The following is a 23,486-nucleotide window of genomic DNA, read 5'->3' as shown; positions in this document are numbered from 1 at the left end:
AGGGGCTCAGGGGTCCAGAGTGTACTTTGTATATCTGTACATCTGCCATCTGTCACCAGAGTGGGGGTGGGACCTGATCTGCCTCTCATGGAGATGGTCTGGACCACTATCCTGGTCATTCAGAGTTAACCCCTAGATGTTCCTCTCCTCCCTGCCCACTTCTGGCAGAGACCTGCTGCCAGGAAGAAGATACACTGTGCAGCTGACCACCCTCAGTGGGTCTGGAGGAGCAGACTATCCCACTGAGAGCCAGGCCTCAGCACCGCTAAACGTGTGGACCCGTAAGTAGGCAGGCAGGATCTGCCTTCAGTCCTCTCTCACAAACAGCACCCTCTAGACCCAAGGCTTCCTTCCGGGCATCCTATCCTTTCCAAAGTGTCCTTATGCTGTAAACTCAGTCCTTGACCTCCCTGAGATCTCTTCACTTGAACAGAGGCCAGAGGGAGACATTGTCCAAGACTGCCTCAGCACCTGAATACACCAAGATGTTCCTCAGTATGCCCTCCATGGAACACTTCAGAGTCCAAGGAGCAAGCTGGGTTGGTGACGCCCAGGGCTTTGGGACCATGGAACAAGCCCACTCTAGATACACCACTCGGTGTTCCTGCCCTACCTGTTCTTTCCATTGTTTGGCTTGTGAGGAGGAAGCCCAAGAGCAGTGCAAGTTTATGAAGCAAGGATGACTAGCGGGGACAACTCTATGCCTCCCAGACTCATGACTGCCTGGCTGTGGCCCTCAGACACCTAGGGAGGCATGTTGGAGGCGTGACCTAACCTCTGCATACAGGTTCCCCATGCCACCTCCAGTATGACAGTGTCAGGGAAAACCAAGGCTGGTTTCAGATGTGGCTCCAGGTGCCTCTCAGATCTTAGGTGATGTTTCACCAGATGCCCTTTGGTCTGACTCTCCTCCTCCTCCTCCTCCTCCTCCTCCTCCTCCTCCTCTTCCTCCTCCTCCTCCTCTTCCTCCTTTTCCTCCTCCTGTCCATTCATCATTCAGGGCCTTTGCCTCCAGCAAACCTGACTGCCTCTCGAGTCACAGCCACCTCTGCCCATGTGGTCTGGGACACCCCCACTCCAGGCGTCTCACTGGAAGCTTATGTCATCAATGTGACCACCAGCCAGAGCACCAAGAGCCGCTACATCCCCAATGGGAAGCTGGTGTCCTACACAGTGCGTGACCTGCTGCCAGGTCGGCGGTACCAGCTCTCAGTTACAGCTGTGCAGAGCACGGGGCAGGGCCAGCTACACAGTGAGCCTGCGCACCTCTACATCATCACCTGTGAGTTCCGAGACAGAAAGGGGCTGGGAGTTGTTCAAACCCACAGCTGCTGTTTGCTGCTCTTGGGGTGTGGTATCCTTGCCTGACAAGAGGCAGCATGAACAATGGGCATGCACCATTCCTGGGAACAGAGACATGGGCATAAGAAAGGAGGCTTTCACCCATGAGTAAGGGAGGACAATTGACAGTGCGAGCAATCTGAAAATATATATTTTTGTCAAGCCTCATCTTACAGTTTTACCATTCAGTCCCAGGCAGGCTTAGCAGCAAATGCAGGACCTCACCCTGAAAGAGCTACAAAGCACACAGCAAGGCAGAGGCCTAGGCCTGACCCAAAAGGAGCCACTGAGCATGAGCAGAGGAGAGAGGGCAAGAGAATGCAAGTGGCTTGGGAGGACAGGAAGAAACACCTGGATGGACAAGGGCAAAGGCAAAAGGCTGTGGTTTAAAAGTTCAGGTGCCACATTAAAGACCTCAGTGTATTCCCAGGGGTGACAGGTCACTCTGCTGGAACCCACAAGTGTCCCATGTGCCCTTTATTACATTCTCAAACCTCGCACGAGGTGTTGTGTGAAAACTTTCAGCAGTGCAGGGAACAGAGCAGAGTGAGAAGACAAGCAGAGGGTGTGCAAGGCCAGACAGAGGTTCTAAGAGCAAGGCCAGTGCTCTCCAGGAGAGTGCGGTTCCAATCTCAGCCTTCCTGGGCCCCTTTTTTCTCTTCCCATCCCATGAGGCTGCTTTGCGAATATGACAGTGAATGCAATGCTTATAAGCTATGCTAATTCTCAGACCCAACCCTGCCATGCTACCAGCGGGGTTCCAGGTATACCTGCCATGTAAAAAGAGCCATGTAAAAAGAGAGACAGGGTCTCCCTATGAGCCTATCAGAGTCAGGATGGGGCAGACAAAGAAGAAAGGAAGTCACCTGGCTTGAGAGGCTGAAGGTCACTTTAGGATGACAAGGGCCTGGCTGTATGTTTGCCTAAAGCTGCACATCAGGCAAACTTGATTCACGGGGCTATGGTCCACAGCCTAGCCTCTGCTTAGCAAATGAGGGCTCTGCAAGGAAGAGTCAGGGGCCTGGCCTTCCAGGCCAGTGTGTCTGTTGCAGCATAAATGCATGGCTTCTGCTCAGAAAGAATAAAGCAGGTGACAAAGGTGTCTTAGGTAACATGCCTAAGCAGGGCTGGGTGTGAGCTGCCACTCCTCTGCAGTAGGGGCAGAGGCAGGAATACCAGACAGCCTAGTTGATAGCTACTCCCCTTTCTCCTTCCTTTTTTTTGCAGCCCCCAGAGATGGCACTGACAGACGCTGGTACCAGGGAGGACACCACCCACGGATGCTCAGAAATAGACCAGCCCCTGTGCGCCTGCCAGAGCTGCGCCTGCTCAATGACCACAGTGCCCCTGAAACACCAACTCAGCCACCCAGGTACAAACCCTAGACCCAGCCCTGGGGTCCCAGACTCTGCTCAGTCCATGACCCTCCTACCCTGCCTGCAGGTTCTCAGAGCTAGTGGATGGAAGAGGAAGAGTCAGTGCCAGGTTTGGTGGCTTGCCCAGCAAATCAGTCACTGTGCGATCACGTGAGTATTGCAAAAACTTCCTGGCACCAGCTTGGTAGTCAACCCTGGTGGCCTCACTGCACCTGCCCCTGGCATTAAAAAAAAATGTTGAGGCCATTAAAAGTTGGATTTAAAGACTGCACTGGCCAGCCCGTCCTGGCCCCACCAGCAACCTCGATCCTGACCATGTATGAGGTTTTAGACTTCCAGGGTAGGCAGGAAAGGCACCTGCCATCCACAGTGGGAGGGCTTACCAGGTAAGCCTAACTTCATGGGATTCCCTAGCTCTATGGTGACTGAGAATATTTAAGGGTGAAGAGCAGACAGCATGGGTAGGGAACAGGAAGCAAAGGTGCAGTGCAAGAGGGTGACGCCAAGCCCAGCTTGTCAGAGAAGGGTGCCTGACAGTGGGCAGGCTGGGACGTGGAGTCCCAAGGCAGGGATCAGTAGACTTGCAGGCAAAGGGGCCAACAGAAAATGCCTAGGGACAGAGCTAAGTTTTGTAGGGATGGCTTGCAGCTGGGGCCAAGAGCCTAGCCTGCTGAAAATGCTGGAAAGGAAGAAAAGGCACGCCCTCCCTTCAGAGAGCAGGTCTGGAGGAAGGGAAAGAAGAACATGAACCTGGGCAGGAGAGAGTGCCCTAAACCTCAGCTGTATAACAATGAGGCCCATTAGGATGCAGCTCTGGGAAAGCATGCCTTTCAGACAGGCAGTGAGAGTAAGGCTCAGCCTTCACTGGTGGACAGTGCTGGGGCCACAGTGCTTTTGCCAGTGTATGAGATCAATGGGTGGGCTGGCAGGGAGGAACCTGGGCATGAAGCAAGGGCCATATGGTCACGCTTGGCTTCTTCTAGAACCCACTACTCTGGTGCCACTCAAGAACACAGAGGAGACCCCTGAGCTGGTCCGCCTGGCCCTCCAGCTGCCCAAGAACAGCAGCAAGGACACAGACAGTAAGTCAAGTGTGTGGAGAGGGTGGGATCTGGTGGTTCTTTATAGCTACCACAGTAGGAGATTGGGAGGTACAGGGTCTGCCCAAGGGGCAGATGGGCAACCCAGCTGGGACATTTCATAAGTGCGAGAGGCCAGAGAACAGGACCCACCCAGGGTCTGTCTTGGAAAGACTGGCACACTCGGTCTCTTTCCAGCAGTCTCTCACTCCTTGCCCCTCACCTACCCTGGGGATCCACTTCAGGGCACCCAGCCTCACTCCTTCATGAGGAGGTATTGGGTAACAAAGGTGAGAACCAGTAAAGAATGGGCACGGAGCAAGCCTGGCCTGAGAAATGCCACCAACCCAAGTTTGGCAACATGGAGAGCTACTCATAGCCTAGACTGCTCTGGACAGGGGGTTTGTCCCCAAATAGCATCACGTGTGTTTCTAGCGCCACTGGGCAAGCAGCCAGCAGCACAAATGCTGCCCGTCAACTGTCAGACTCTTGCTTAGTCCTCCCTCTAATCCCTCTGGGGTTATAGATTAGAGTTTCTTAGAGTCCTTTCTCCTTCCAAGTCACACCAGAGACTTAGACTGTGTTCACCTAGCCCCACAGAAGACCACAGTACTTGGTGGAAGTGTAAGCCTCACCCAAAAAGCTGCCGTCAAGGACACCTGTTCATATTAAGGTCATTTACAGTGCCAGAGGGTTACCTGAGTGTTGGAGGTTAGTCTAATGCTAATTACTAGCCCTCAAGATCTGGTTACTGTCCTATGGATATACTCATCCTTGTTTGTGTAAGCCTGCCTAAAACATTATACTTGATTGGTTCATTAAGTGGCCTGTACCTGGGCAGGGCAGAATGGGGTGGGAGTGGCAAAGGCTCCTGGCTTTTGAGGAAGGAAGAATCACAAGAGACAGACAGAGGGACAGGAGGAGAAGAAGGAGGAGGACACCATGAGGGGTTAGCCTGGAAAAGAAATCACATGGACCTGGAGGAAGGACTCCAATAGTGGTGTAAAAAGGCCCAGATGAAGAAGCAAGTACCATGGAAGGTAGACCAGATGAGGAGGATTAAGGGGGATGGCATTGGATGGGGGCTGGGAGTCAGATGATGAGGATATTGAGACAGTGTAAGGAAAGCATCTTCTGGGCCCAAGGTAAATAAGGCAATTCTAAATCTAACAGGTGTCCGTGTCTTACTATTTGTGATAGCAGGTTAAATAACGCCACCATGATAATCTTAGGGCAAATAATAATTAATATATAGCCCTACACTTTTATTTATTTACAACAACACATGAGGAAGAAAAGTCCAGAGAAAAGGGTCAGATGACCTACAAGGAAACAAGAACAAGACTGGACACCAGATGACAATGGAGAGAGAACCCCAAACCTGGCATATTATATTCAGCTAAAGTATCCTTTACATGTGAGGGCTGATAAGATTTTTACAGGCACACATGTCCTTTGATGTTTGATCTGAGAAAGTACTTGTAGAATTAGACAAAGTCAGCATGCAGAGAGCTAAGGACAATTGAAAGAAAGCCTTAGACTTCTTAGAGTCTAAACTACTTTAATTGGTAATTCACACCAAAGCCATTGACTTTAAACTGGATGTATTTGCTCACAAAAGGTCAAATGTTGGAACAAAAGAGATCCCAGAATGGACTCATGCCTGTGGACACCTGATTGACAGGTCAGGTGACTGACCTCTGGGATAAAACCATGTGTCTTACAGAGGACCCTTCCTGTTGTAATGTGTAATAAAATTACCCCTCCTGCCATCCTCTCCAAGACTGAGGACTCAAAGACACAAAGTGCAGGATGGAGGTGGGCTGCAAGGAGAGTCCAGGGGGGCGAGGAACTGCAAGACAAAAACTTCCTGCCTGATTCTAGCGTGGGCTGGGCTCCAGAATTACCAAAGGCAACCGAACTGACAAACGGAGGCACATGGCATGTGACATCAACCAAAGATCACAACTAGTTTTGTACCTGAGGCCATTAAGGTTTCTTTTTCTCATTATATCACCGAAATTTGCCTCACTCCAGCCTTGGGCCAGTTCTGCAGCCAACTTGGATTTCTTTTAAGATGGAACCCAGGATGAAGTCACACCTTTCTTGTTTTTGGCTTTATGAAAGGGGATGCCTAATAGTTAAAGGGGCTGACATAACAGACCATCCAGAAGGAGGAGGAAGAGCAGGAAGAGGAGGAAAAGGAAAAAAGGAATATATTATTATATTTTTCTTATGTTTAAATATAAAACTAATAAAGATAGTGAGTTTTCTGAGGGGAAAGCAGACACAGGGAACAGGAAATGGGTAGTTACTCAAGGTTTAAACCTTGTTTAATACTTTTGACTTTAGAACCAAGAAAATATTTATAAAACTAAAAAAAGTCAATAACCAAAGCAGGAAATAGAAGCTACAGACCTGCTTCATCCTCAAGTCAGCAGATACACTGGTGCTGTCTGAGATAGTGCTCTGTGCACTGCAGGAGAACAGTGGTCACGCTCAAGTCTGAGATTTCAAGTCTGGAGAGAAAAATATGAGACTAAGAGGTTAAACCCCCTTAGTGTTTATTTAGCTTTGAAATGGAAATATGATAGATGTGAGAACATTTTAAACATATAATGTTTAAAAATAAATCAGTATTTGGGCATCAGAGCTTAGAGTTTGCTAGGGACCAACTCAGGCTGCAGGCATGCAAATGAAAGAAAAAAGCAAAGCATTTATCCCTGCCTTGCCAGGGTGGAACATTTTCCTGAGTGCCCAAGGGATAGACGAGGCAGGAGAGACAGACATGTGGACTCTGGGGATATGACTACAGATAGACCCATAACAAGTTTTAGTGGCTGCTCAAGACATCAAGCCCAAGACCTTTTCCTGGATTGATCCAGCTGACATGATAAATGATGATTAGTCCTTGTGTCTTTCGAGTGTCAGTAGGGAATGTCACATGCCTCCTGGTGTGACTGAAGGGTGCATAAGCATATGTGCAAAAAAGCCCTGCAAAGGTCGTCCTTCTGATTAGAAAACGTAAGAACTAGGGACCGAAGAACAAGCTAACACAGTAGGAAGCAACATGTCAGACCCAAGTGGAGGGATACACAGGACAAACGGTCTCGTTTCCTCAAGGGCAGAGACTAATTGACTTGAGACTTGAGACGTCAAACCGATAATGTGTAAGCCCTTATGAACCCCAATTAGGTTGGGCCAGCTGTAAAAATACCCATTAGGATTGCCAAAGAGACTTGAATGTGGCCAAGGGTTCCTTTGTCTACTGAAGAACTCCTGCTATATGTGGACACCGTGTGGATGCCTTGCACTGTGAGAAACAGTACCATGACCCCAGCTGCTTTCCAGCTCTTGAGAGAAAAAATATTCTGAAAGAGTAAAGGCGGGCCAGCTGTCCCCAGGCAGTACCACTACTTGTTCCAAGGTGTGGTAAAACATGTGCTGAGTAGACAGACACAAACAAGCTCAGATGGGAGCACAGTGGCCCACAAATAGAGAACTAGTTACAGGCAGTACTGCTTGAGCTGGGGTGGCAAAAGTCCCTGGCTTACTTAGGAGCATGTAGTAGTTCTCAACCTTCCTAATGCTGAGACCCTTTCATACAGTTCCTCGTGTTGTGCTGACCTCCAACCATAGTTATTTTCATTGCTACTTCGTAGCTGCAATTTTGCTACTGTTACGAATCATAACAAATATTTTTGTGTTTTATCTTTGTTTTCCAGTGGTCTTAGGTGACTCTTGTAAAAGGGTCCTTCAAACCCCAAAGGGGTCTCGACCTTTAGGCTGAAAGGGTGGCTGGGGCTTTGGGTTCTAAGTAGAAAATATCCCAATAGGGGCAAAGTCAGAAAAAAAAAAAGCAGAGGTTGGGGATACAGGCCAGTGGTGGTTTAGCACAGATACAGCATAGCTGCCTCTCCTCCCTCCCTTTCCAGCACCTCAGCAGAGCACAGCACAGACAGAAGGGTGCCCCGCTTCAGGCAGGGGTCCCATTAGACATTCATTCCTAACTTAAAGTGAGCACTGTTTCTCACAGTAGTCAAAGCTTGCCCTCACATTCCTATAGTCTGCTAAAAGAAACTAAAAACGGAGCAATTGATGAGTGTAATTTGTAAGAACAAGATGTAACTCTTGGGCACATACTTTTATCTTAGAAAAGTGTTAGTTTATGAGCCTGTCCAGAATTCACAGCTTCCAGAGCTAACAGTCCCTGACACAAAGAAGAATGCAGGTTGTGTCTGACTCTAGAAGCCTTATGTTTTAAAGGGGAAACTCTCTTCGGGAGAAAAGACAGCACATCTTTCATCAACATTTCTAACAGGGTCATGAGCACTAAGTTTTTCTTTCCTAGCCCTGGCCTTTTTGCACACCTAACAGAGACCACCCTCAAGACCCAGCACTGTTAGCCACAGTGTCTAATGATGGGAGAAAGACAGGATTGCCACTGTTCTCCTTGTGTAGAAGCATCAGGGGATGCAGCCTGTAGTGCTGGCATGTTTCCCTGGGCCCTGAAGCTGAGAGTGCCCTCCTGTTTCTAGGTGCCCCTGGCAGCTGTTCAGAAGATGCCTGTCAGAATGGAGGCACCTGTGTGCCAGGTGCCAATGCTCACAGCTGTGACTGCAAGCCTGGGTTCAAAGGCAGACACTGTGAGCTTGGTAAGTCAGAGCTGGCTACTAAAAGGATACTGGCCTCAGGGCAACTGCAATGCAATGATAGCCTGGGGTTTGGGCCTGGGGATGCTGAGCATTCAAGCTCGCTTTCCCCAAGGGTGTCCAGTCTGTGAGGTAGCAAGGCAGAGGCCCAAACAAACTCAGGTAGGAAGGACGGGGGGGGGGGGAGGCTCAGAGATGGACGATGAACCACAAGGGACAGAAGGCTGCCCGAAACACTGGTTGAAAGGCACTGCCCAGAACAGAGCCTAGGAAGTCAGGGGTGGTTGGTTGCAAGGCAACATTTTGGGGGACAGGCTGATGGTGGGAGGATCATAGGCTCCTTAAGAACATATTTGGATTGAGTATCAAAAGTGTTAGAAGCTCCCACAGAAACATAAAATAATCCTGAGGCCACATGATCCTTAAGGAAACCCAACCTACAGATACTAAGTACCCTGAGGCAAGGCCCCAAGCCCAGAAAGGAGCTGGCACAGATCCCCAGGATCACACAGGCTGCAGGGTTCTGTCCTGGGCGGGGGTCTTATTTGAGATGCAGAAAGAGCCTCCTCCTAAGAGCTGGCCTTTCTTTCTCCTTTGTGCCATAGCTTGTGAGAAAGTGCCTCGTCCCTGCACACGGCTGTTCTCTGAAACCAAGTCATTTCCTGTCTGGGAAGGAGATGTCTGCCACCATGTGTAAGTCAGCTCTGTCTCTGCCTTTGTGCCTGGTGATGTGTCCTTCCTACCTGAGGACGGATGGAGACTGCAGACACTGGCTTTGACCACTTCTGTCTAAACTATTTGCTCAGCCCACGCAGCTCAAGAGCAGATTAAAGAGAGTGCAGGCTGACTCCCACGCCTGGAAGCCCTCACACAATTCCTGACTCTCCTCCTTTCCTTAAAGCCCAGAAAGTAAGCAGCATGGGAGAACTTCAGTCCCAGCTCTACCATGAACCTACCTGGGCAAGTCACTCCTGCCTCCTAGTCCAGTTGGCCTAGGAGGAAGGACTACTTACCTCATCTCTTGAGACCCTGATGCTACAAGAATCACTGCATCTCTCAGTGCCTGCTGTGTGCCAGGTTGTTCCAGGCACTCAGGGCCAGATGCTTATGCTCTAGATAAGGACGGCCTCCGAGAGACATGTCTGCTACACAGTGTAGGTGGAAGCAGGGACTGGCCACGAAAAGAGAGATGAAAGCTTAGGACGAGGAGACATGAGGGGATGAGGGAACAAGAGTAAGCTTTGTGGGAGAGGGACACTGAATAGATATCAGGTATAGGTATTACAAGGCTCTGCGGCAGCTTGTGTCCAATATGTCTGAGGAACAACAGAGGCCAGCAGAGCAGGAGATGATGTGAGAGCAGAGGAAAGAAGAGTTCCTGGGATCTTGGAGACCCTCAGATGCACTGTGGCATTTGTTCTTCATGAATTGTGGAGGTCCTGAAGGGCTCTGTATAACCACACTGCTTGGGCCACTCTGGATGCTCCTCGAAGGAGGAGGAAGCAGACAAAAGAATGTAGGGGAAATGGCAGAAATCTTATCCAAGCTTGATGCAAACCTAGACTTAGTCAGTCAGCGAGGAATAGGTAAAAGGTTCTAGTCCTTATGGGTTTGGGGAAGCAGCCTTGACCACCATTCACCCTGGACCCACAATGGCAATGTGATGTTAGTCTGTACCAACATAATCCTCTGGCTTCCAGCTATTCTGGTTATACCAGAGCCTGCTTGTGTTAGATGCCCCTGCCACGTGAAGACAACCCTTCACTGACCAAATTTTCTATCCTGTTCTTGTAACCTATGTGTATCTTTGAAAAGTTTTCCCTGTACCTAACATATAGGTGGGTCCCTGTTCTTGAGAGGCACTGCCCAGAGCAGAGCTTAGAAGTCAGGAACAGGGGCAGATTATTTGTTCCCTGGATTATTTACTTGTTTATTTTGAGGTAGGGTTTCTCTTTTCCTGTCCTGGAATAGAAAGCTCCCTGCCTCTGACCTCAGAGTGCTGGAATTAAAGGCACGCCACCACACTCAGCCATCTCTGGAATGATAGTCTTCTACTTCTGGGGTTTTAGCTTATGTCAAGTCTGGGCCATTATTCATGTCTTTTTTGTTCCTCCATTTCTTTCTCCCTTTTAGAGCTCAATTATGAATATATTTGACTAATATTGTCCCACAGGTCGCTGTAGGTCTTTTTATTGTTTTGAACCACTGTAAATGGTTTATCTGTAAATATGTCTATCTTCTTGTTGAGTAGTTTGTATTGCTATGTGTTCAATACCACCTACCTTTTCTTTTGTATTATCTAGTTTATTAATCCAATTCAACAGATCCAATTTCAGATACTTGTTGATGGTCATTTGATTAGCTTTTTGAGTTTTGTTGCTGTCCTCTATGGGGCTTTTGTATTTGTTTTTTTTTTTCTGGGGGGGGTGTTTTTTATTTGGGGGTCCTATGATTCTTTGAATGTCATAATTTATCAGATTTATGTTACTGGATGGTAGATTTATTTTCAAGAAGGTTTTTTTGTGGTTTTGTTTTCTGCAAGGCAGGCTTTGATTACACTTGATCCTTTTGAGGACTTAGGGTGGCTTTAGAGTAGACATCAAGTAAGGCTAATTTCACCCCTTCTGTGGCACACACAGGATCTTCCCACTCTTGTTCAGGTCTCGCCCAGCTTTTCAGGAGACTCCACCCTGTACACACACAGCTTGCCTTTCCTCACAGATATCCACACTGCCCCCCGTGGAGCCCTCTCTACTCCAGAACACCCCCCAAGTTCCAACTGCCTCTGCCTCTCCAACTGCAGCCTGCTTCCCCAACACTGTGACCACTGTCAGCTCTTAAAGAGTGCTCCAGGCTGAAGGACAGGGTGGCCATGTGTTTATCACATTTCCCTCTTCTCAGGGCATGCAATTTTTCTTTGGGCTATTTTAATTTTTCTAGATTCTGAAACTAGTTGCTCCCTCTCTCTCATCTAGGTCTCTGGTAGTTGAAGCTGAAAGTTAGTTCCAGGTCCTTTATTCCCTCACAGCCAGAAGCCCTCCAAAATGTCCTCCCAAAATTGTGCAAGCAGGAGCTTTGCTAACTCTCTGATTTTCTTTCCATTGGGTCAGACACAGAAATTCTGACATGCCCAAACACATTCCCATTCCTACTGAACGGTATGAGAAGGGTGGTATAACTAGATCCCATTACACATGAAACTTAGACTTGGAAACTAAAGAGGCTTGCTAGCATAGCCTGATTAATAAATGGAATAATAAATCAATAAATGGAATAATTAATACATGGAACCATCAGTCCTCCTGGTCCATACTACCTTCCTTTGAGGTTTGCAGTGCCAGACTTCATGACTATGTTCTTGAAACATTCCTAAAACAGAAGAGGTGAGTGTTCTAATTTGCTTTCTATTGTTCTTTATATATATATATGAATATATGTTCTGTATGTTGTGCTCAGGAAAAGGGATCTTTAAGCCCCTGGACTTTTGTGCTGGACTCTACACGCCGTCCACTAACATTAAGGAAACAGCGGTTTCTCTCTCTCCGTCCCTGTGTCTACTGCACCGCCCAGTGTGCAGTCTTATGGTTCTTTGAGTGCCGCAGCTGGACCCTCTCTTAACGCAGTGTCTGGCCTCACAGAGTTTTCTTGTGACAACAGGTATAAGAAGATCTACAAAGTTCACCAGGACATCTGCTTTAAAGAGCGCTGTGAGAGCACAAGCCTCAAGAAGCCCCAAACAGGTACATCTTGGGGCCAGGCTATATCTTACAAGCAGTTCTGTGGGTAGGGGAGGGTAATAGTGACAGGACTGGATCAAGCTAGGCTGTTGACCCAAAACTGCAGCCCTCGTGTGGCCATACTCTGCTCAAAACTAGTGCCCACACATGCACACATGGGCACACTGGCAGACCCAGCTTTGGCATGGTGGCTCCCAGTTCTTCAGAGAATGTGGTGCCCTGATAGGAAACCACACGATGTTACTGACAGGCCCTTAACTGCAGGTTTAGAAAATCTTTTCACTTCTCATCTACTCACTCCCAGCCTTTCACCCACGACTCAGAGTAGTCTCGAGAACCTGCTGGTTAGGATCTTACTGAAAGCTGAGAACATAATGTTCTCATGATGAGGGCCCACCCTCATGTGTGTTCTCCATGAACTGACTGAAACCACACATCCTTGCTTTGCATGACCAAATCTGAGGAGAGGCTGCAGCATGCAGTCACCAGAAGTGCTGCTTGACCTAAGCATGTCACTATCTCCCACGACAGCTCTTGCTTCCTTCCACAGTCTCCCCATAGTGCCAGGCTGCTTTCTGCTCATTCCAAAGCTACCACCTTCAGCTGGTGTGTGCACCTGGACCAGAAGGCCAGGCTCCCTGTTAGTCTGTGTGAGGGCTTTGCTGGGTTATATGTAAGGAACAGGTAAGATTGACGGGAGATTCTTTCTCACCAAACTGGTTTTCTTAATTATTTCAGGAAACAAAGTAACAGCCAAACACTGAAGAAATCTTAAGGTACACTTTTCTTTGTACCAAGATCTGTTGAGAACTGTAGACACCATCACTCCCCGCACCTTGAGCACCGAGGTCCTTTATCAAACACTGATGGTGCAAACCCAGCACTGTGCTATTACAGATCCAACCAGGAAGGTTCCAGAATTCCCTGTCTGTAGCCTCCCAACAGACATGGTCTGTTGGTCTGAGGCCAATGTGGTCTGGCCTCACATATGAATCTGCTTTCAGTTGGAAATGAGGCTGTCTGGGGGAGGGGCAAACCACTCTCTCTCAAGGGAAATGCAGATCAGTTACAATGAGGCACAAGAAACACCTGGTCCCTTCAGGGCAGTGGGCCTGGGTGGCAGAAGGATCAAGGATGCCAAACATTCCTGGAGGTGCTGGGAAGGACCTACGGAAGTACCCCATGCCCTATGAACAGCATTCTACTGGTAGAATAGGGTGGGAGCCCTGTCATGTAACCTCCAGGTGATCCTAAATATTGCCTCTCACTGGGAGAGTTATAGTGGATCTCAGAATTCCAAGCACTAATAACGTTGAAATGAAAGAAACTTTGCCTGTTTGATCCAGCATGCCCCATCCACCTCCCCACGCATGAACTTGAGATGTTAAAGGGCATTGGAATTTTTTTCCCACAACAGTCTGGAAAACACTGGGTCACACTGCAGAACCCCCTGTATAGCCTGAACTCAGCCCCACAATGACTTCTTATTGAAGGGACATCATTTAAAAATGACAGACTGGCTGGCTGGAGACAATTTACTTCTCTCCCTTAGAGGAGCCAGAACAGGACACATCTTTACAGTGGTGAAAAAGAGACATATCTGGAGACCTGCCACTTCAGGAGTGAATCACCTCATTCTTCTACACTATGGGACATGAAGGAGAAATGTCACCCAAAGACCTAAGAATAACCAAAAGCAATGGAGGTCTGGGTGAAGCTTGTCATCAGAAGAAAGTGCCCACAGCCACAGGCAGGGTGTTAGCACAGTCAGAGAGCAGGGCATCTGAAAAGTGGGCTCTAACACGGGCCCAAGCAGCGGGGCCTGTGCATCCTGACCATTTCAGATGTGAAAACTCTGCTTTAAGAGCTGCTGACAACACTCAGATCGATCCTGTCCGCTCCACAGTGTCGCCTTTTCACGTCAGCCTCCAACACTTGTGAGCAATGTAATTCTGGCAAGGTCAAAGTCCACAAATTATTTGGTTAAAAAAATATTTCTACAGCAATGGGTCACTTGAAATATTAATGCATCTTTAAGAACTCACCCAGAGGGCTGGAGAGATGGCTCAGAGGTTAAGAACACTGGCTGTTCTTCCAAAGGTCCTGCGTTCAATTCCCAGCAACCATTGGTGGCTCACAACCATCTATAGTGAGATATAGTGCCCTCTTCTGGTGTGCAATCACATATGCAGACAGAACACTGAATAAGTAAATAAATTTATAGAAAAAAGAACTCACCCAGAAAGTCCATTTTTATAAAAATAAAGGAGAATCCCCAGCTACTTATCACATACTGACATATAGAACATCTATTCTCAGAGCAGCAGGGAAAACAGACAGACAGGAAACTCATGCACTTGAGTAAAATGCCAAAACTCACCATCCACAGCTGTTCTGGGAAAAGACTTCTTGCCCACCAAGAAGTCAGCAGAGGACCAGCAGCCTATTGACTCAAATTTAAAGTCACAGGCTGAGAGCAATTGTCCCTTTGTATCACTGCCCCCCCCACCCCGGAATATATAAGAATGAATCCAGGTCTCCTGGGAGACAGTGCCTACTGCCACCACAGAGAGACACTGGGCAGGAAGAGGGGTGTGCCTCAGTTCGCTGGTACAGAAGAACCAGCACATGCTGGTAACACTGCCCACCTCAAGAATTTCCAAAACCCAGGAAACCAAGGCCCAAAGCCTAAAAGACAAGTTCCTGGTTGTAATTAGTCTCCCCTGAGCGCTTTGTCCTCAGATTTCTAGAGGAGAGAGAGCCAGACTTGTATACCCGAGGACTCTTGTGAGGGAAGCATGGAGGCACCTGTAATCTTAACCTGGGCTGTTTTCTGCAGCTGTGGTCATTCCTCTGTGAGCAGTGAGTGTACGAGTGACCTGGGTTAGCAGGCTCTCGGACAATGATGCTTCTGTGTTCAGAAACCCACCCCTAGATTCCAGAGCCAGAGAGGTGACCCCTTGAGCCCCCAAAACATGGAGAAGGAAAGGACTCAACTTTCACAAGAGATTCAAGAAAGGCTGTGTGGAAGCAGATGAACTCCACCCTGCTTCTCTCCTCATACATACTGACCTAAAGAAGAAATGCTAATTACTACTACGATGGAATTGAGACACTTGATCTACAACTCAGGGGGTGGCAGGACAGACAGATGTTCAGGCAGTATTTTGGGCTTTGAGGATGGAATGACCTCTCTGGCACCCACCCAACTTCGCTACTGTACGGCCAACATGGTCACAGATGTAGATAGCATGGCTGTATTCCAATAAAACTTCATTTACAAAAACAGGCAGTAGGCCATAGTTGGCAGGTGCCCATTTTATGAGATGATCCAGACTTCAGCCTTCTGTAGAGAAAATTATCTCCTGACTGACAAGTTGTCATCAAGACATGAAAGACCCCTAAACTTTCATAGAAAAAAAAAAGCAATCAAGATCCTTGCTCAGAAACCTAAAAGCACCATAAAGCAGTAAAGGCTGCTCTGTTCAACTCTGAAGGCAACAGATGGCATGCAAGCTCTAGGAAACAAGGGTTCGAGGCTTCTTGTAACCCCTGCCTCAAGAGATGGCTGTGGGCCACCAAGACACACTTCACACAAGCCTCCACTTTCCGTCTCACCCACAACAAGGCTCTAAGCAGCTGTCTTCTCCCTGCAGTGAGATCAGAATCAGAAAAGCCAACCACACCTTGATTCCTCAAGGGCAGAGCTGACTGGAGATCCAGCACCAAGAATTACATCCCGACCAGAGGCCTCCTGCCCTCCAGAGTTCATAAAAACACACTTTGAAGAACAACATTTTAGGTTTTATTTTCACTAAAAAATTCTGAGCCTATGTATTAAATAACTTTCCTTTTCAGGAAGGAGGCACAGTCATGTCAAAAACTCACTACTGTACTTTAGAAACACACTACCTTATCTCCAGAGACCAGGTCTACAAACATGTGTCAACTTCCACTGCAGCACTGAGACCTGTCACCACTCCTCCTCATAAGCTACAGCATTAGCAGTGAAAGGCTAGAGGGAGTGGCACCACTGGAAAAGTGGATGAGACCTACACTATACCAATAACCTCAGAACCCTCACCCACCGGGCAGACGCCACCTTCCCATTGCCAGCTGGAGCCTGTGTTTTCATCCAAGAGCCAGCCTACTGATTGCGGAGTGCACAGCACTCCAACGTGGACTAGGGGAAAAAACGTGCTGGTGCTGGGAATTAGTGTAGAACACTCCAAACACGCTGCCTCTGTTTTCTCACACACCTTTCTTAAGCAGACTAATTAAATCCTTCAAAGCAGGCACTGTCCACTTGGGAAATGTCACAATGCAGTCAGAAAATTTGTCAAGGTGTAAAGATTTGTGTCAACGTGAAGAAGTGCTCCTGAGTGCTGGGCTCACCATTTGCTAATCAAAATTTAGGATGAGCGGCTACCTTATTAGAATAGCTCAGGTTTAGGGTTCTAGTCAGTTCTAATGGAGCCAAAGGCCAAACACCCTACATTCACTGGAGGTCACTTTGATGCCACAAAGTGGAAGAGTAAGCAGCAAAGAATGAGCATCCCTGTTCTCAGTTTTGTCCATAGTCAAGATCAGCTAGAAGGCATTCCCCTTCTCCACTGCCTATGGGATGTCAGTGTAGACAGGATGGCTTGCTGCGCCCTGCTTTGTGTGGAGAGTCCAACAGGCAAGGACATGCCCTCGTCTTAACCAGCCTCACATACCAGCCATGGTGGGGACTCCTGGGATGACTGCTTTTCTTTATGAACACCCTCCTCTTTGCAGTGGGGCTCCAGGTAAAACTAAGGCCTCCACACCTTGCTGCTGACTCCTCACAAAACACATCTCAGATCCAAAAGATCTCCCCTTTAGACAGAAGTAACTATGAGTCCATTTGTAATCCCAATTTGCTGTAGGCACACTCCTGGGCCAGGTCTCTGAGCAGCTTCCTCAGCTGTGCCACTGCTCTGTGGACCTGCTCGCTCACATGCAGTATGATGTAGGATATTTTTTCATCTGGCCTCTATCCACACGTTCCCAAGGCCATGACACATAAAAATATCTCCAGAAATTGTCAGGTGTCTTGAAGATCAAGGTCATTCCCAAGTAAGCATTTTTTTCAGTCTATACAGGAGACACGGGCCCACACAGGGGTTTCACCTGAATGTTAAATGTCACCAATTGGGGGAAAAATACTACCAAACATACCTGATTTTGGTTCTACCACCAAAAAGCTTTCTCTATCACCAACCCTGAGCATTTTCCTGAGGAAACTTTCTAGGACTCAGCCCTCTGACCCTTCTGAACCTTAACTCCATCAAACCAGACCTCTCCTCAGATATCACCTCATCCTAGAAACAGTGCTTCACATCGCTCCACACTCACCATGCTCCCCAGAGTGCCATCTATGCCAGGCTATCTGAACACTTCCTACAACAAACCAAAATCAGCCCTGGGGCCTGGCCTCTCCATCATGCAGAAGGCAAAGATGATGCCCACCTGAGACTACTCCCCAGACCCTTCAGTGCTGGTCTCCAAAAAGTTCACTCTAACAACACAGGCTACAGAGCCAAAGAGGCCTTGAAGTGGCTACTAGCCAGGAACCGACATGAAGGCCAACCTGCCCAAGCAGGAAGGGTCAGCAACTCACAAAGAAGTGTTTTGCTAGCCTGACGACTGTGCAAAACTGAAGAACACGTTACTAACCAACTGCCTTTCACTTTGCTATACATTGACCAAGTTAGAAGGCTGTGAAATGTCAGACTGAAAACACGGCTATTTTGTGGAAAACTTGCTACTTGTTTTAATAAAATAAAGTGCTATGACATAGTAGCCCTCATGTTAACATTTTCTTGATTTTATCTTTATTACAAGGAAATACAAAGTAGTTCCTGAGCCAGAAGGCACCTTTTTCTCTACATAGTTCTAGAATTAGCATCAACATATTTCAACAGAGAAAAAGACACCAAACTTGTTGTATCCCCTGGATTTTAACAGCTGAGTCCTTTAGGATAGAATAGGGCCTCCCACAGAATCCAATAGAGCACAACAAAGAATCCCTTATTTAGTTTGATGTACCTACATCTCCAGTAGATGATAAAATTGTTGTGTTTTTTTGTTTGTTTGTTTTTTCATCAAAAGTCCAGTGTTAGGACTAAAAGTGCTTGACAAGAACCAGGTGAAGCTCCCCAAACTTTGGGAGAGTAAGAATGACCTCTGGCATCCCTGCACCCTCTTCATCTCAGTCCTCCATCATAGCAGCTCTTCATCTTCTTCCTCTTCCTCCTCCTCCTCAGATGCATGGCTCTCAGACACCTCTTCTTCTCGATCCAACAGCTTTTTAAAAACTTCAAACTCCTCAGCAGAGGAGCACGCTGTCTTGGCCAAAAACTCAGCTTCAGAAACTCTGAGAATGATCTTTACTGAAGGATTAGGAATCTGTGTCTGTCCCTTTTTATCAGGGGTTTGGTACCGTCCAAGGCGCTCCAGGTAAATGTGTCTCTGCTTGATCTTGGTTATTGAGTACTGTAAAAAATCAGTCCTGACAATGTCCAGATGCTTAAGTCCCATCCTAAAATATGCATACTGGAAGATACAAACATGTTTAGGAATCCATGTATAGAAGCCTAATGCCTATCATTCCAACTAACAAAACAAAACAAAACTGTAGTCCAAATCATTAAAAAAGAATTGCCTAGGGGGCTGGAGAGATGGCTCAGTGGTTTAAGAGCACTGGCTGCTCTTCCAGGGGTCCTGAGTTCAAGTCCCAGCAAAAACATGACGGCTTCCAACCATCTACAATGGGATCTGATGCCCTCTTCCGTCTAATGCCTCATCTGTCATGTAGGCACGTGTGCAAACAGAGCACTCCTGCACAGGGGTAAATAAATCTTTAAAGAAAGAATTGTCTACTTAGTATTGGTAGAGCAGCCACTCTATAATACCAACATTTGTGTCAAGTCTCACAGTTTGCATGGCATTTCCAAATTCAAGCTGAAAAAATGCAGCCGAAAATAAAGGGGCGTAGAGGAATATAGTTTTAAAGATTTATTTGTTCATACATATGATGTGTTCTATTTGCACATTTGTCTATGACAGAAGAGGGCATCAGATCCCCTTAGAGATGGTTGTGAGCCGCCATGTGGGTACTGGGAATTGAACTCAGGACCTCTGGAAGAGCAGCCAGTGCTCTTAACTGCTGAGCCGTCTCTCCAGCCCAAATATACTTTTCTTTAAATAGGGAAATAAAAATCATGAGTGTAGAAAAAATCAGACCCAAAGAAATCATACCATACCTAGAAATTTTAAAAAGTGTGTGAGCACACAGTTTCTATTTGAGTATGTCACAGCATGCTTGTGGCCAAAGGCCAGGCTGTCTGGCTCACAACCTCCAGGGATTCTCCTGTCCCTGCTTCCCATCTCCCCATAGAGCTGCTGGGGCATTGCACATCCAGTTTTTATGTGGGTTCTGAGGATCTGAACTCAGGTCCTCATGCTCGCACAAGTGTTTTCGTTTATTTGTTTTTTCAGACAGCATTTCTCTGTGTAGCCCTGGCTGTCCTAGAACTCAGCATGTAGACCAGACTGGCCTCAAACTCAGAGATCTGCTAGCCTCTACCTGCTGACCGCTAAAATTAAAGGAGTGTTCCACCACCACGGAGATGCATAAGAGCTTTTGACCTTATCTGTCACATCTGTTACTAAAGTTTTAGGACAACTGTCACATTTGCCAAATCCAGGGTAGTAAAGTTTTAGTTTTCTCAAAATTAGTTATTTCAGAGTACCTACTTGGACCTAGAATGAACCACGCACTCACTGTCAAGGAAGTAGAGCTGAAGAACAGGTTTGTTTTAGAGAGGAGGGTAGAAAAACCAAGCTGTATTATTCTAGAAAAAGACTTTTTTTTTTTTCCCCACTCAGAGGCTTCTTATCCACATAGCTGACTTTACTCAACTTAAAAACCTGAACTACTTGCCACCATGTACCTAATCACTTATTCTCACCTGGAATTTATATTCTAGTTCACTGGGGTCCTCCTGAAAAACACTTGGGCACCTGTGTAAAATTTCAGTGATCTGCTGTACTGTGAACAAGCACTTCTCCTTGAGGACCTTCACAACACTGTCAATGTCCCGCTGACGCATGGTGAAAACCTCAGGGCAACTGTGAAGCACTCTCCTCAGTTTCCCTACAGAAGATTAAGAAAAGGAAAGCTCGTAACTTTAGGGAGTTTCGGAAAGTCAAGGGCTAAACAACATTTGGGGGCTGGAAGATGAGTCAGTGGGTCAAGGCACCTGCCAGCAAGCCTGATAACTTGAGTTCAAGCCCCAAGACCCACATGGTAGAAATGGACAACTGACTTTAGAAGTCATCCCCAAGTGCCCCATAACATGTACTATCACCAGACACACTTAGCAATATAGACACACACACACACACACACACACACACACACACACACACACACACACACACACTGGAACGCACAGCCTTTCCCTCCACAGGACTGCTCACTTCAGACATCTTCCATGATGCAGCATGGAAATGACTTCACAGATCTGACAGCCCTCCCCACACCCCTGTCTATTTCTAGTCTTCTATCAGAAGGTGCCAATTTCATATTTTAGGTCTCCTTTTGCTTCCCTAATATAGAAAATATCACAGGCAATTACCTGGGGGGAAAAAAAAACAGTAAGACAGTAGTTTCCTATACAGTGGGGCTCAGGGCTGCTGTTTCACTCTATAATAAAACAAACTAACAATTTCTAGACCTGCAAGCCTGACCTCAATGAAAAGGAATTTGGTAATAATAACCATGACAAGGACAATATTCACAACATATGACAAGTAATCTGAGAGTGACCAAGTGTTTTGTTATTGTTTGTTTTGTTACTGTTGTTGTTTGAGACAGAACCTCCTTGGTGGACCCAGAACCTACAGGCCCTAAAGATCCGTATACCTCTGTCTTTAGAGTACTGGATTTAAAAGCATGCAGTACTATGCCTGGCCTCCAAGTGTTTTATTGTGTGTTACTTAGTAACTATATTCAGATAAATGGTATAAACAAGGGCTATCCTAGACAAGAAAGAGTAAATGGTTGTCCTATGAACAATTGTACCAATTTAATAACTGGAAACTTATAATCACTTAGACTGTTAAGTAATTTTCCTAACAGTCTACTTGGTCACTGTCTTACCACCATGCGAAAAGGAATTTCCAAAGTGTAGGCTTTATTTTCACCTCTCAAGCTGTGCTTTACATACTGAGCACTGTATGAGACAATTTGTCAAGAGGAATATAATTATCTTTTTGCTTATCTTCTAGAGAAGGGGGCCTGTAAAGATACCAAACATAGTAGGCTCTAAGCCTCCCCACTTTGGGGGTAAAATCTTACCAAGACAGTCAATAATGGAAAGAATAAAAGTGGTCAGTGGGTAGAGATCACTGGAGATGCACATTTCCCTTCTCCAGAAGAATGACTACTGCTGGAGGAGGAGGACACTCTAACAGCTTTCCAGGAACCTGGAACCAACAGCTCTTAAATTTTTGTGGGGGATGTTTTTGCAGAGGTCACATATATGCACACAAATATCACTACCTTTTGATCAACCCTAACACACCAAAAACGGACTTTGTGTTCCCAGTGTTCTGGAGCTAGAGACCCAATGGGCAGAACATATGGGGCCTTGTTCTCGCCTCCTGTGCTCATCTCCACACATCCCTCTTACAATGCCATCTGCAAAGAGCACATTGCACATCTCCTCGAAGACACTGTTCTCTCCTCAGAAAACTTTCCTACCTCGTTTCACCTTACTAAGGTGTGTTCAGCTCATGCCTCCCAGCTGTGAATGTAGCCTAACATATCTGTAGATGACAACATCATGTCACAATATCAAGAGACTGGATATCTGGCTAGGGTGGGCTAGTTTTTCCCTTCTGCTCCTCTCACACTACAAAGTATGCTGCTTCTTATACCTTCTCCAAGGCCAAGCTTCTGAAGGTAACTGGAACGCCTCCTCATTTGCATTGTAGACAGTTTCAGTAACTGGGGACTTTTCTTCAAGGCAATAAATACAGGCTCTGGGTTCAAACCCAAGAGCAGAAATTCTGAAATTATGTTCAGCAGCTGTTGAGGATGGACATTTGGCTGTATACTGAGCAAGGCATTAATATGGGCTTCATCAAAACCCATGTCCAGGAGGGAACGGATGACCTTTTCAAGCTCCACACAAGTCCTCTGCTCCTCATGAACACACTGAACAAGATGTGTCCTGCACTCTGGTTCCTGCACATGCTTTTTAGGCCTAACACTGGGCAGCTCTTGAAGGTTCCCTCCATTGGATACTGTAATCAGTTGTTTGCACAACAAAGAAGGACTCATCTTTTTTAGTTCTCTAAGACAAGGGGTCTGCCGAGCCAAACAGGTCCAGGAGAGGGCCATTAGATGGTGCCAGCTAGGAACCTGGAAGACAAGAGCCAAAACGAATCAGTTTCACCTCAGGATAAGATTACCGAGCCAAAATATTCTGAACCTTGGCCCACAAAATTTGGCCCCGAAATTTTTGGGCAGAAGGAATCTGTCAGATTGTATCCAGGAGCCCTCGGTGTCTGGGATTCGCACATAACAAACTAAACACAAAGCATCTGGTGCCCACTAGGCCGACTGCTCTCAAAACCCTGTCTAGCATCTGTCGATAGTCCTGGCCTCGTTAGCCGATCGGCGCCACACTGGCCGAAACTCAGCAGAAGTCAGTCGCTTCTCTCAGGACCAGGCTGTATGCGCACCCTCCACCCGGGGGCACTATTGCCACAAGATGCCCAGACCTGGCCTCCTAGAACCAGCGGCAGTGCGTCCTGCACGGCCCTCCCTGCTGTGAGCCCGGGAGCTACAGAAACCTTACCTGCCTCCCTAACGCAGCCATGGAGCCCAAGCAGCGAACTTAACTGAGACACCGGAAGAGGCGGTCCTTCCTGGCTCACAATGTCCGGCCCCCGATCTGTGTCCGCCGCACTCCCAACGACAGAGTTCCTTGGTTCCGTGCTTTTGATGCCCGGCGCTTGCTGTTTGCAGATGCAGCTCTTCCCCTTAGCTGTGCATAGTCAGCTACGAGATCTCTACCCAGGAACTGGCAACACTACCCGGGTTTTTAAACTGCCCTTCAGGGTCTAAGTAAAATGAAGCTACCCCGAAGCTCACACCATCATTTTCTGTTTTAAACTACACTTAATGGGGCGGGGGGTTAACTCGACAAAGCACGCGTTAACGATTCTACAACGACAAATAACCTAACTTCGTAATTATGGAGT

The 23,486-nt window shown here is 47.2% G+C and overlaps 2 protein-coding genes across 4 annotated transcripts in view; one reads left to right on the top strand and one right to left on the bottom strand.

Moving 5' to 3' along the window:
• Sned1 (sushi, nidogen and EGF like domains 1) overlaps positions 1-18,010 on the top strand; it is a 63,283-nt gene extending 45,273 nt beyond the window's left edge. For 2 of the 3 annotated variants that reach the window (XM_055616398.1, XM_055616396.1), the window contains 9 exons: positions 169-281; positions 1,001-1,282; positions 2,569-2,713; positions 2,785-2,867; positions 3,701-3,799; positions 8,335-8,451; positions 9,054-9,141; positions 12,106-12,188; positions 12,924-18,010. In XM_055616398.1, coding sequence (XP_055472373.1) covers positions 169-281; positions 1,001-1,282; positions 2,569-2,713; positions 2,785-2,867; positions 3,701-3,799; positions 8,335-8,451; positions 9,054-9,141; positions 12,106-12,188; positions 12,924-12,949 — 1,036 coding nt within the window. In that variant the 3' untranslated portion in view covers positions 12,950-18,010. The remainder of the gene's footprint in view (positions 1-168; positions 282-1,000; positions 1,283-2,568; positions 2,714-2,784; positions 2,868-3,700; positions 3,800-8,334; positions 8,452-9,053; positions 9,142-12,105; positions 12,189-12,923) is intronic. The other variant, XM_055616397.1, reaches the window with a different exon arrangement.
• A 10-nt stretch (positions 18,011-18,020) lies between these two features.
• Mterf4 (mitochondrial transcription termination factor 4) lies at positions 18,021-23,137 on the bottom strand. Its single transcript, XM_055616399.1, has 4 exons — positions 23,081-23,137; positions 22,155-22,641; positions 20,183-20,367; positions 18,021-18,764 (listed from the first exon to the last, which is right to left on the bottom strand). The coding sequence occupies exons 1-4, from the start codon at positions 23,099-23,101 to the stop codon at positions 18,432-18,434; spliced, it is 1,026 nt and encodes a 341-aa protein (XP_055472374.1). The 5' UTR covers positions 23,102-23,137; the 3' UTR covers positions 18,021-18,431.
• Positions 23,138-23,486: the final 349 nt, after the last annotated feature.

Source organism: Psammomys obesus, unplaced genomic scaffold (assembly GCF_907164565.1).
Source record: "Psammomys obesus unplaced genomic scaffold, mPsaObe1.curated_primary_1811, whole genome shotgun sequence".
Classification (NCBI taxonomy): domain Eukaryota; kingdom Metazoa; phylum Chordata; class Mammalia; order Rodentia; family Muridae; genus Psammomys; species Psammomys obesus.
Note: the sequence above shows the minus strand (reverse complement) of the source record. Positions and strands in the feature narration are given on the sequence as shown.

Coding starts and splice junctions, on each gene's coding strand:
- Mterf4 (XM_055616399.1), bottom strand. CDS start 23,101: ATGGCTGCGTTAGGGAGGCAG. Junction 20,368..22,154: donor GAAGCTTGGCCTTGGAGAAG/GTATAAGAAGCA, acceptor AATCTTCTGTAG/GGAAACTGAGGAGAGTGCTT. Junction 18,765..20,182: donor AACTAGAATATAAATTCCAG/GTGAGAATAAGT, acceptor TGTATCTTCCAG/TATGCATATTTTAGGATGGG.